At 52.6% G+C, this 12,409-nt stretch overlaps 1 protein-coding gene across 3 annotated transcripts in view; it reads left to right on the top strand.

The window, feature by feature from the left end:
• Positions 1–206: 206 nt before the first annotated feature.
• The window catches only part of VASH2 (vasohibin 2), a 33,191-nt gene continuing 20,988 nt past the window's right edge, over positions 207–12,409 (top strand). For 2 of the 3 annotated variants that reach the window (XM_007451299.1, XM_007451298.1), the window contains exons 1-2: positions 1,070–1,345; positions 8,902–8,990. In XM_007451299.1, coding sequence (XP_007451361.1) covers positions 1,070–1,345; positions 8,902–8,990 — 365 coding nt within the window. Of the gene's footprint in view, positions 275–1,069; positions 1,346–8,901; positions 8,991–12,409 lie in introns of those variants that run through there. The other variant, XM_007451300.1, reaches the window with a different exon arrangement.

The raw sequence follows: 12,409 nt of genomic DNA, 5'->3' as shown, positions 1-12,409 counted from the left end.
TTCACCCCTCCCGCCCGGGAACCCCGGGAGCCAATCAGAGCGTCGCGGAGCTCCGGGTTGTAGAGTCCCGCGCCCGGGACCCGCCCCTCTTTGTTGCGGTGGCCAATGGACGCAGTCGGAACATCGGCGGCTGCCCGGGTGACTCGCTTATATGTCACAGAATAACATTAGAGGATGGGACATGGAATGAGGCGACGGCCGCAGCGGCCCCAGCAGCTCCCGCCACCCCCGCCGCCCGGAGAAGCCGTGCAGCCATGAGGCCGACCGTCCAGAGGTAGGGTCCGGGAGCTGCGGTGCGCCCTTCCCGCACCCCGCCTGCAGCCATTTCCCCGGGGTGCCTGGCGCTGGAACTCAGGGAAAGGGGCGGGTGGAGCCACTGCCACTGGAGCTTGGGGGCCGGGGCCGCCCCTCGTCCGCCCAGCTTCGGGAGGGCTTCTTGGAAGAAACGCGGCCGCTTTTGCAAGCCGAGGCTGTCGCTGGGCTCTCGCGGCAGCCCCGGGCGCTCATGTGCCGGCACGTTCTGGCTCGGCTCGGTGCTCGGCCACATCTGGCGACCAAGGGACGTGTGGAGCCTTGCGGGGACCTCCTGTTCCATCCCGCTGCACGAGCTGTCTGTCTTCTCCCTACCCCGTCCACTCCGCAGCCTCCACGCTCCTTGTCTTTCCCTTCCGCGGTTTAGGTGGGTGTGAAGCTTTGTGGCAAAATTCAAGTCGCCTTTCTAGGTAATGGCAGGGCTGGAAGCTCGTGTGCAATTCCCTGGTGGGTGGGGGGGCGTCCTGTCCGCTCGCGGGGGGAGCGGACAGGGAAGTGGGGACACGTCGAAGCCCCCACACCCTCGTCTTGGCCACGGCCCCCTCCTTGGTTCCTCCGGGTGTCTACTTACCCGTGGTGTGTGCTGGGTCTCACTGATTTCAGGCACGGCCCGTAAGCGGAGTTCCAGCCGCCGCTGCCCCTTCGCGCGTCCTGCGGCAGCCAGAAGCATGGAGAAGGCCGCCCCCGCGGGGCGCTGATCCCCGCGCCGCGCCCGCGCGCACACGCCCCTCGCCGCCCTCCCCGCCCCTGCCCCACCATGACCGGCTCGGCGGCCGACACTCACCGCTGCCCCCACCCCAAAGGCGCCAAAGGCACCCGGTCCCGGAGCAGCCACGCGCGGCCCGTGAGCCTCGCTACCAGCGGGGGCTCTGAGGAGGAGGACAAAGACGGCGGGGTGCTGTTTCACGTTAACAAGAGCGGCTTCCCCATCGACAGCCACACCTGGGAGCGCATGTGGATGCACGTGGCCAAAGTGCACCCCAAGGGGGGAGAAATGGTGGGCGCCATCAGGAACGCCACCTTCTTAGCAAAGGTTAGTGGCTCTGAAGGAAGGGGGTGGTGTGGGCAGTGATGGGACCATTTTGCCTGTACGTAGCAATTTCCATTTTCCTGGTCCTGCTGCAGACTCCCTTCCCCTCCTCATTTTTCGCAACAGCCTCCACCCCCTTTGCTTAATTGAGATGTTTGTCTTGGACGTCTTAGAAATGGGGGAGAGAGAGAAAGGGGGCTTGCTGTCCTGGGACTGTGTGGTCGGCTTGTGCCAAGGTTTCTTTGAATCTGGAGCCAAACTCTATCATTTACTTAGCTCCGTGTACATCCTGCTTCAACGAAGACTGTAGCCACCAAGTAGCACCAGTGATGCCAAGAATGCATAAGCCCCCTAGGGATCCCACCCCGCTTATCCTCTTTGGAGTCTCTTGGTCCTCCTCTGTCCCCCCTTCGCAAATGATTTATTAGGCTATGAATGAATTTACAATCAACCAATCAGACTTCTCAGCGTGAATCATTCCTAGACTTTTTGCCAATTTTTTTTTTTTTTTTTATGACAGTGACTTTCACCTCTGAAACTTGCAAAACAGTCAGCTCTCTCTTTTCCCAGCTTATCTGGGCTCTGAGAAAAAAGAGTTTTAACTGTGGCTTAAAAGGGACTTTCCAGTACACACGATGAATGAATCTCACTGGACAGAGAAAGAGGCTCAGGAGTGAAACTCTTTCTACCTTGGAGAGAAGCCAGTGAGCCAGTTGGGTTTGGTGGCCAAAGATAATGTTAGTAAGATGGAGGAAGATGTGCAGCGGTCGCTGTACGAAGCACCAAAATGCAAACTGGAGGAGAAATGCCGCAGAGCCTGGGGGTTGTAGCATGGCCGATGGTTTCCCATCCATCCTGGGGACACTGGTATGGCCAAGGAGATTCCTGGACAGGTCTAGGAATGCCAGACCTGAGACCTGGAAGGCCATCCGGTCGAGCCCCCAACCTGGAGCATCTGGTGACCTGAGCATCTGAGCCTGCAGGCCAGAAAGCTGTGTGTGCCCTTGGGAAAAGTGACAGAGCCTGTAAGCTTCCTGCTGTAGTTGGTTTCGGTGTTTTATTACCCTGCTGGTCAATGAGATCTTCGTCATGCCCAGCGAGAATCTTGCCTGCTTTAATGTCAGCTATAATGACCCTTGCTGAGTCCTCCTTGAGGACTCAGAGCCTGAGAACAACCCTGATACTGGAGTGCAGTTCTGACTTCGGAGTCTGTCCTCACTTAAGTGAGCCTTTCTCATTTAGCACCCTTAGCACCTGATTGTGACTTCTAATTGTGGCTTCATCTTTCTCCCAACATTGTGGGTGGGGACGCCCTCTCTGTGGGAATCAGACAATGTCAGGGTTGGTAGAGACCAATCCTGTACCTCTCAGCAGAATCCCTTCCTCTTTCTGAAGGCCTCCTGGGAATGGGGGGCTTGTCGCCTCACAGGGCAGCTCCCAGGCCTGGCCAGATTGGGTCACTGGGAAACCCTTCTCTGAAACTGAACAGAGCTCCTCCTCGGTCACATGTCACCACTGATTCTTGTGCTCAAGAACCAAAGGGCGGCACACGTCGACTTCCTGTGCTACTCACGGCTCCCTCGAATGTTACGAGATGGTTCTCTTGGAGTAATAAGGAAAAGGATCTGGAGTGAAAAACTCAAGGGACTGAATTCTGGTTGTGCTACCTCTAGCTTTGTGGCCTAGGTCACACACTTAAAATCTCCGGCCTTAGTTTTCTGACCTATAAAATGTGAGTAGATCAGATTTCACGTGAAGTTCTTTCCAACTCTCAAATCCCGTGGTGTTGTGACCCATTAGTCTTCAGGTTCTAGACATCTGTGTGACACGTGCACTGGATTATTCTGCATCTTCCTTTAATCGTCTTTGTCCACAGGTAGTTCCTTTCACCTTTTCTTATGTGTCATAGTTCCCAGATCAGCTCACTTTCCTCCTCCTCTTTCTAGGACAGTTGCTAGTTTGTCATCAGTCAGTCCCCGAAAACATGAGCACAGTAAGAAACACAATGTTCTAAATGTTGTCTGAGCAGCTTAGAACATAAATTACTGCTTCCTGAGACTTGTACTTGATACGTCCATTATTGTGGCTGAATTCTGGGTTCTTAAAAAATGAGCTTTCTTTCTTTCTTTCTTTCTTTCTTTTTTTAATATAGTGGCCATATCATATTGTACTTTCATAGTAACTGGAAGGTCACATGAAAACTGCCAAGCCAGGGCATCCCCGGGCTGAACATGGGCATTGGCTTTTTGAACCTAAATAAAGAGTTTCACATTTCTCTCTTACACTGCATCATAATGCTTGGTTCTCCATCCTCAGCGCCCATCACAGCATCCCCTCTCTCCCTGGTCCTGGCATTCCCCAAACCATGACCCCTACGCAGGCCCAGGGATGGGGACAGCTTTGAAAGTTCCTGTTTGCAGGAGCCCCTCCTCTCTGATTTGAGGGCTATTCCTGCACTCAGCTCAGCAGACTTTTTCCTCTGGGGCCAAGTCCTTTTCTTCTTTAATCAGATCAGTGTCTTGCTGAGGAATTTGTACAGAAGGGGGGTGGTGGAGTGGTGGTGGAAGGGTTGGAGTGTTTCAGGGAGGTGAACCTTTTTTGGCAATTGACTTGTGGACTGAGAAACAAAAGACGTGGCCAGGGGAAGGTGTCAAAGGCCTAAGAGGAGGACTGAATGACACTTTCTTTGACCACAGGACATTTTGTTAGCAGCCGTGGTAATTTCTGCCCAAAGATCCAGGTGCCCCCACTGGGGAAAGCGGGACAGGTGTCACCTGCTCTGCAATCCTAAATTTGTGACGGCAGGCCTCTCCCCTGGTGGTTACTGAGTCTGAAGTTAACAATTGACTAGGTGAAAGCCAGGGTTTTTCAGGGATAGTGCAAGAAAGCAGCATGGGTCAGTTGGAGGATAGTAGAGGTTGGGAAGGGAGGGGCAGAGAGGATGGCTGGCCCAGAAAAAACAGCTGGGCCAACTAGGAAACAGCACCTCCTGCTTCTCGACTGGCTGGAGCCCGACTCTCCTGGGGCAGACAGCCAGATGGAATGAGCAGGAAACACCAAGCCGTTTCTTGCAGACACCACGTTTTTGTGGCTCATTCTCATGCTGATCCCAAATTGGGAAATAATTCACATTGAGAGGACTCAGCTTTGCGTGAGTGGAGAACAGTGAGGGCTTTGGGGCCAGACTTCGCTGCGGTCAAGGCTCCACTCCTGCCCCCTGCTGGCTCACACAGGCAGTGCACTTTCTCCCCTGTTCTGCGTTCAAAACCATCCATCTGTCCGACCTTCCTGCTCAGCCCAGGGTTGTGACCGCTGGACCAGGTCACCATCAACAGATTCCTGGCTGCTCCTCATGCAGCGGCCTGGGGCCCATCCTTGGCCCAAGAGTGATGTTCCATGCTCGCCCCCCGCCCAAGGTTGCCAGAGAAAATTCTTCTGCCTGGCACCTGCACAGCATATATAATACATATTCAGAGCAGGGACGGCAAAAGGCTTCGCTTTCTCCTTGTACTTTCTTGTTAAAGACTCCTGGTGCCTGGGGCTCTCGATGCCTCCCTGGCTCCTTTCCTGGCTTCTCCCTTCTTTCCACATGGTGATGCATGGTGATGATACACACTCGTGTCCTTCCACATCCCTTCTTGCATTCTTCTGACAGGGCATTGCATTTGGCAAGAATGGAGTGCAAGAGAGCCTGTCCACAAAAGCTTGCCTGTGGTTTGTTTCATTTTTCTTCTTGAACAATCGTATTCCTGTACACTCCCCTCCTTCACCCCCTATTCCCTACCCTCAGGGACCCCAACCCCTAACTGTAGGCACAGTGCCTGTGTGGAGAGGGTGGTTTTGATGTGTGCCCCCTAGATTCTGCTTTGGGGCTTTGGGGCCAGAGCTGGGTTGTGGTTTGAGATGGCTGGATGCAGGTGGCAGGAGGGAATCTAGAGGGCCAGGGCCAGGGGAATTCTAGGTTGGAGTCTCAGCTGAAACGGGGCAGGAAAATAACAGGAGAGACTCTCAGGACCCCAGTCAGGGAGGAGGAGAAAAAAAAGGAGTGTGCCCTGGTCTTTTCATAAAAGGTTGTACCAATTAATTTTCCCATCATGCCGTATGAGAGCATCCTCACCAGCCCTGAGTATCCACATTTCAGAATATCTCTGCTAATTGGAGAGGCCAAAAATGACATTTTGCAGTGGCTTTAATTTGCAGTTCTTAAATAGTTAGTGTGCTGGAACATTAAAAAAAAAATATTTATTCCCTATTTGCATTTCTTCTTTTGTGAATTGTCTTTTCATGGCCATTTAAAAAATTGTGGTAACGCATAATTTACCAGTTTAACCATTTGAAGTGTACAGTTCTGTGAATTAAATATATTCACATTGTTGTGCAACCATCACCACCTTCCATCTCCAGAAATTTTTCTTCCTCCCTGACTAAAACTTTGTACCCATTAAACACTGAGTTCCCATTTCTCCCTCCTCTCATCCCCTGGCAACCACCCTTCTACTTTCTGTCTCTATGAACTTGACTACTGTAGGAATCTCACGTAAGAGAAATCTTCCAATATTTGTCCTTTTGTGACTGGATTATTTGACTTAGCATAAGGTCTTCAAAGTTCTGGCACGTATAGCATGTGTCAGAATGTCCCTCTTTTTTAAGGCTGAATAATATCCCATTGCATATATGCTACATTTTGTTTATCCATTTATCTGTTGATGGACACTTGGGTTGCTTCCACTTTCTGGGGCCATTTTCTTTTCATTGAGGCCTAGAGAGCTTTCTTATCACTTTGTATGAACTCTTCATGAATTAAGGATATTAACTCATGGTCAGCACGTGTCCACAGGGGAAGTGGATGTTTTCATCCTCTTCCATCAGGCTGAGAAGGCATCTTGGTGATGCTCCTGAGTTGAGTGTCTGGGGGCTCAGGCCCTGCTGCTTCTGTTTTCCAGTTACTGAAAAGTGGAGACCATTCAGTCTCCCCCATCTAGACCTCTGAAAACACACTGTTGATGAATAATGATAACACAGCTAACACTTAAAAAACACCGAGTGCCAAGCCCCAAGTTGTCTGCTTTATACATTAGGTCATATAATCCTCACAACCAGCTCAGAAGGTTTGAAGTAGGTGATATCCTCTCCTATTTTATCAGGAAGGAACTGGAGGCTTAGAAAGGCCGTGCAGCTTGCCCAGGGTCCACAGCAGTAGGTGACAAAGCAAGGACTCATAATTATACCCCAAGGAGCCTGCCTGGTTTATAGTCCATCATCCTGTGGGGCCTTGGCAGCCCGAGGTGCTGGTTGGGAGCTGCCCCAGCCTGAGCCCCCACCAGCTGTCCCAGACGGCAGGGTGGGCTGTAGCCAGATGACATCATCCCCTCAGCAGTCTCGGCTTTTCTCCCACCACAGCCCGGCTCCCCAGCTGGGATTTGGGGAATGTGACTGCAGCTCCTGCACTCACTCTTAGCCCGGGGCTGAGGTAACTAGGCAGCTGTTTTTAAAAGCCCTTGGGCGCCGCTGGGCTGCTATTCTGAGGACCGGCTGCCGCCTGACTCCCCCCATCATCTGGCTCTTGTGGGTTCCGCTGGGCTTGGGGGAGTTGAAATAACTTGGTGGTCGGCCCCCAAAGCTGACTCAGAGCCAGGTCACTCCGGCTTCCTCAGGGCTTTGGCCAAGGGACATCCCTCTGGGGATCCCTCAGGTGGCTGGTGATTCTCCGGGGCGTTGTCCCATGCATGCCAGGGTAGAGGTATGCTCCTGCTTTCATAAACTGTGTCGTTTGCCACCTCCCTCTTGCACCTTGCCTAGAGCTTGGAACACTGGAGGTGCGAAAGAAATGGTTGTTCTCAGTCTCCCCTGCTTCCTTACTTCTCTGTGAAAGCTCTGGCACATTCTTATGCAGAATTCCAGGTGTGGGTAGATCAGTGGATGTTACTGCCAAAAGCAGGGACAAGCGTCCTCATGTTTGCTAGGTCAGAAACACCAGGACACGCTTTGTATTTTGACGCTGGGCTGGGCGGGGGTGTTGTGGGAATGGCTGCATAAGCAGATGTTCAGATGGGAACATTTTGCTCCCAAAAATGACTCTCCAAGACAGGAATGTGATTTGAGTTGATATGTTGTAAACAAAATGTTTGCAGAACAGCTGTGTGAGTGTGTGCACACAGTCTCACATTCTCTGTCTTTCACACATGCAGTCATGAACACACACACACACACACACACACACACACACACACACACTCTGCACCTTGGCTGTGAAATAGGATGTGTGACTAGTTCCCTTCTATTTTAAGTAAAAGCAGCAGAAGGTGTAGGAGTATGAAAAGCCTCCTGCTTCAGGCCCGGGGGACCCCCTCGCCCTCCAGCTTGTCTGTGGGGCCTGAGCTTGCAGAGCTGGGGACAGAAGTGGGGACCGTCCTTGGGCAGCGTCTGGCGCTGGTGCCCAGCCAGGCTGCCCAGTGCTGTCCCTCAGTCTGTTCACCAGTGGCTTCACCTTCCATCAGCTAAGTACTAAATCCCCTGGGCCTCCCTTTCCCTGTTTTCTTAGAGGGTGGAACTAATCTGTCCTGCGGCCCCTTCTGCCCCTCCCTAAGCGGCTTAGTCCTCCTTCCTGCTGGAGCTACAGACCCACTTGGGCTGAGTGTCTCTGTCACCAGTGCCCCTCCCCCCCGCCCATCAGAGAGGCTGAGGTTAAGGGACTGGGTAACACAGAGAAGAAATAAACCAGAAACTGCTCCCTTGCTTCCCAAGAGTGACTGGATTGGAAGCCCCTGCTTGCTCTTGCTCTTGGCCTGGTCGGCAGGGTTGCTCAGAGCTGGGTGGTGTCTCAGCTCTAAATTCCCGAGAAGAGGGACTTACCTCCCCCTTTTCAGTCCTGGGCTGCCGTCGCTCCCTTCCCTTCCCAGCGGGGGTAGAACTTCATACTCTCAGCTGGTGAATGTTGACCAAGAGGCAGACTAGGAGATGCCCAGGCAGACTGGGCAGCCGGGAGGAGCTGCACTTAGCTGGGAAGATTCAAGGCAAGAAGGGAATCTTTCCTAGTGCACTTGGGGCTGGACTTAGGCAATGGATGTGATGGGCATTGCAGGGGGTGCTGTTGAAGAGAAATGGCATGTGTAGCACCATGTTGCATCCCTTCGGGGCGCCATTCATCTTGTATTCAATGGTGCCCTGGAGCAGACACATACAATGGTGACACCAGCCATGCAGCAAAAGTGTAGTCGTGCAGTAGAAGTGCGAGGATTAACGGAGCACCTCTGAACCCTCCTGGACCAGGCCTGGGGAGGGGGGGACACTAAATACATGGTCCTTGGCCTCAAGAAGGGCTGAGGCTCCCATGGGGAGGCAGGCGGTGTTCATACCACAACACACAAAGGGTCATAGAGAGCCGCTGCGACCCAGGGCGGAGTATGTGCCGAGGGAACGCAGAGAGAGGACCGGCCGGTCTGGGGAGACCTTGTCCAGGAGGCACCAGTTGAACGGGTGCCCAGGCCAGCGTGGCCATCTGCCTTCAGGAGTAGCTCTGCATCTCCTTGATAAAATGATATCTCTCTACTTCCCTGCAGCCTTCAGTACCCCAGGTTCCCAACTACAGGCTGTCCATGACGATCCCAGACTGGCTCCAGGCAATCCAGAACTACATGAAGACACTACAGTATCCTTCCGACCAGGGTCTGAGCAGACCCAGCCCGGGGACAGGCATGATGATCGCAAGCCTGTTGGCGGCTCTGTCCCCATCTGGTCAGCGAATCTGTCTGAGGTTGGCGAGGCCGGGCACGGAGGGATGCCTCGATGTGAGAGTCTAGAAGAAGTGACACTGGAGGACGTCACTGCAATGATCAGACCCTCTCCGTTTAAGCAGGGTGTGGGCCGGGACGGCAAAGGGCAGCGGAGTGGCGGTGGGCAGCACACGCCCCTCTTCCTTCCACCTACTCTTTCTCTACCTCCTCCTCCTTGGTTATCCTTGGCTCCCTCCATCTCTCTTCCTGTACCAGCTTTCTTTCTCCCTCTTCCTTCCTAGTCTTTTTTTTTAGTATATCTGTTTATTTATTTATTTATGGCTGTATCGGGTCTTAGTTGCGGCACACGGGGTCTTTGTTGAGGCATGCGGGATCTTTTGTTGCAGCGTGTGCTCTTTGTTGTGGTGTGCAGGTTTTCCCTCTCTAGTTGTGGTGCACGGGCTCCAGGGCGCATGGGCTCAGTAGTTGTGGCGTGCAGGCTTAGTTGCTCCGTGGCATGTGGGATCTCAGTTCCCAGACCAGGGCTCGAACCCGAGTCCCCTGCGCTGGAAGGCGGATTCTCAACCACTGGACCACCAGGGAAGCCCCCCTCCTAGTCTTCTGTTCCTTTTCTTTCCTTTCACTTTTTGCCCTGATCCTGACCACTCATCATCTACAAGAGGCCCACCCGGCATTGCCTTTGGCGGCTGGTGCCCTTGGTCCATTCTGCATGAATGAATGGGGCCCTGGCCTGGGGGCCCTCTCCCCTCATGTGAGTTTGAAGAAGAGCTGAGAAGTCCTGTGGGTCCAGGCTGGGTGCAGACCAGCCAGTCTGTGGCCTCTTTTCTCCCCCAGTGTTTGCAGTCAGGAGTACATCTGTTCTGAGCGCCCACATGAGCTACGTTGTAAGAACCAAGCGGCAGGGTCAGATGTTCCCCTCGCCACGGCTGGTGCTTTATCAGGGATGGGAGTCAGACGGGAGCCGGGCCAACAGAGGAGGTGTATGTGAGTGGGACAGGCCATTTGCCCAAGCGAGTCCGTGAGCATCTCAGCTAAGCCAGCATCGGACTCCCTGCCGAGGCAGCTGCCGCCATCCTAGCCCCCAGCACATTGTTCAGGAGGTCTGCTGACCTCTGCCCTTCCTCCCTAAAGGCATAGAGCTTAGCAGAAAGGATTTCACGGGGCACTGCACACATGTCCCACGTGCCTGGGAAGAGGTCTCCTCTCTCTGTGCTATAGGCAAGGAGCTTTCTTGTGGACTTCTGTGTTTTCCCTGAAGGGAAGGGTCCTCCCAGTTGAGAACTGCAGCTCGTTTGGGTGGGCAGATTTCTTGATTAGCCTCTCAGTTCCCACTTCACGGACTGTGAACTCCCCTGCATGGCATCTTCCTCGTAGAATCCTGAAGCGATATTAGAGAAGATAACACCAGCCTCCAGGGGTCAGGCGGAAAGTTCTAGCCCACGGAAGGCTGATGTCGGTGCTGATCGCTGAACTGGGACCGCACGTGAGGAGTTCCATGTGGCCCAGGAGCATAAACTCCTGCCAGAGTCAACCTGGACCCCAAAAGCTGAGCCTTCCTGGATGTGATCGACTCCTCACAGAACGTTCCAGAAGGTGACATAAATTAGCATGGCTCCCCCCTTCTATTTAAGACATGGTCTTCACAAGAATCATCTGGCTGGGATTAAAGAGGACGAGCCTGGCCACTGGGAATACACTGCCGGGGCAAATTTGCATGTGCTTTACATATCATTGGCTCATTCTCTTGGAAAGGCTGCAGCCCATTCTCAGTCCTGAAGGATCTGCGTTTTCATTTTTCCCTTCACTGACCCACTGTGATGTTCACTGAGCTGGTTCAGTGACTGCAGAAAGGGCTGGAGAAGGGAAAGCACCACCATGCTACTGGGATCAGGCTCCAGGTCACCTGGCCATTGGAGTAACCTCTTTGTTCTACCTCCTGACCAGCCTTTTATTTAGTTCCTTGGGCCTTCCTACTGCTTTGTCCTGGATGCAGGACATGGGTATGGGGACCGATTGGGGCCAGCCCTGACCACAGATGTCCTCAGCTGGGGACAGGAAAGGACAAATCCTGCCTTCCCTTCTGACAGCCTCACAGCGTTGGCCAACTGGAGTGCTGACCTTGCACCGGGTTCTGGAAAGAGAAGTCCCCACCCCCGAGCTCTGCTGTGTAGGGAGCAGAGGGTGAAGTCTCTCTCTTCAGGCAGCGTTTACAGGAGGTTGTCCTCCCCAGCTCACTTTCAGGGACCCATAACCGTAAGGAACGGAGAAAGAATGGTCAGGTAGTTTTTTATTATTTTATTAGAGGTTTGTCTCACTCCATGCACTAGATGTATAAACTAGATGTATGAACAGGGGGAAAATTGGGCATATAAATAGAACTTTTGCCAATTGCATGTTACTTTAAATATACAAGGAATCTCACTATTTGAATGAAATCTTTGGTAAAGTGAAAAATCATTTCACAGTGAGGCTACATAGCCCTTCATTTTTCTCTCTTATCTCTAGGGTTTTGTATATTGTATTTTTTTAAAATCTGGGCAAGGCTGTATTGTTATTGGTTATTCTTATGGCTCATGCTGGTAATTTCCAAACGGTGAGCTTGTTAAAATCATCCCCTGGCCCTCACCCTAGAACTTCCAATTCGACAGCCCCAGGTGGGGCGACTCTGACATCAGGGTCTAAGACCTTGGCCTGAAATCAGAATCTCTAAGGATGGAGCCCAGAATCTGCTTATAACAAACTCTCCAGGTGATTGTTACATATGTTTGTGTCTTAGCGGCCAAGCACGTTTTTGCCCGGAGAGGAATCCCAACCCTTGTCGGGAGGGTGTGCAGTGCATTGAGGTGATCATTGCCACTTTTCTGCAGCTGCCCATACCACTGTAGGGGCACACATCTAACCTCATACTTCCTGCCTGGGCTACAAGTTCACGCTTCATTAGCACCTTCCCAATGTACACTTTTTCTATAGGATTTTGTTTGAGGCAGGAAAAAGAAACATATAAAACAACTTTTCTTCAGGCTCAGAAAAATATCAAGATCCAGTCTCAGAGAGCCCGGTATCTGAGAGTCTCCAGTCTCCTTCAGAATGAGCTGGTGCGGGCTTGCCAGTCCTTGAGACCTTGTGGGCAACCAGCTAAATCCCAGTTTGTGGTTAGTGCTGTCATCTTCTCAGATCTAGTAATCAATGTCAAATATCAGTCCAGGCATGAAATGAAAATGCTATCTCCACAGTAAGCTCTGCTGCAGAGTCTGCACTCTTGAGAAACCCTACTACCATCTATCCACCTTCCATCCGTAACCCTTCCATCCTTCCTTTCACCCATCCATCAGCC

This window comes from Lipotes vexillifer, unplaced genomic scaffold (genome assembly GCF_000442215.2).
Source record: "Lipotes vexillifer unplaced genomic scaffold, Lipotes_vexillifer_v1.1 scaffold570, whole genome shotgun sequence".
Taxonomy (NCBI): domain Eukaryota; kingdom Metazoa; phylum Chordata; class Mammalia; order Artiodactyla; family Lipotidae; genus Lipotes; species Lipotes vexillifer.
This window is presented reverse-complemented; position numbering and strand designations above follow the sequence as displayed.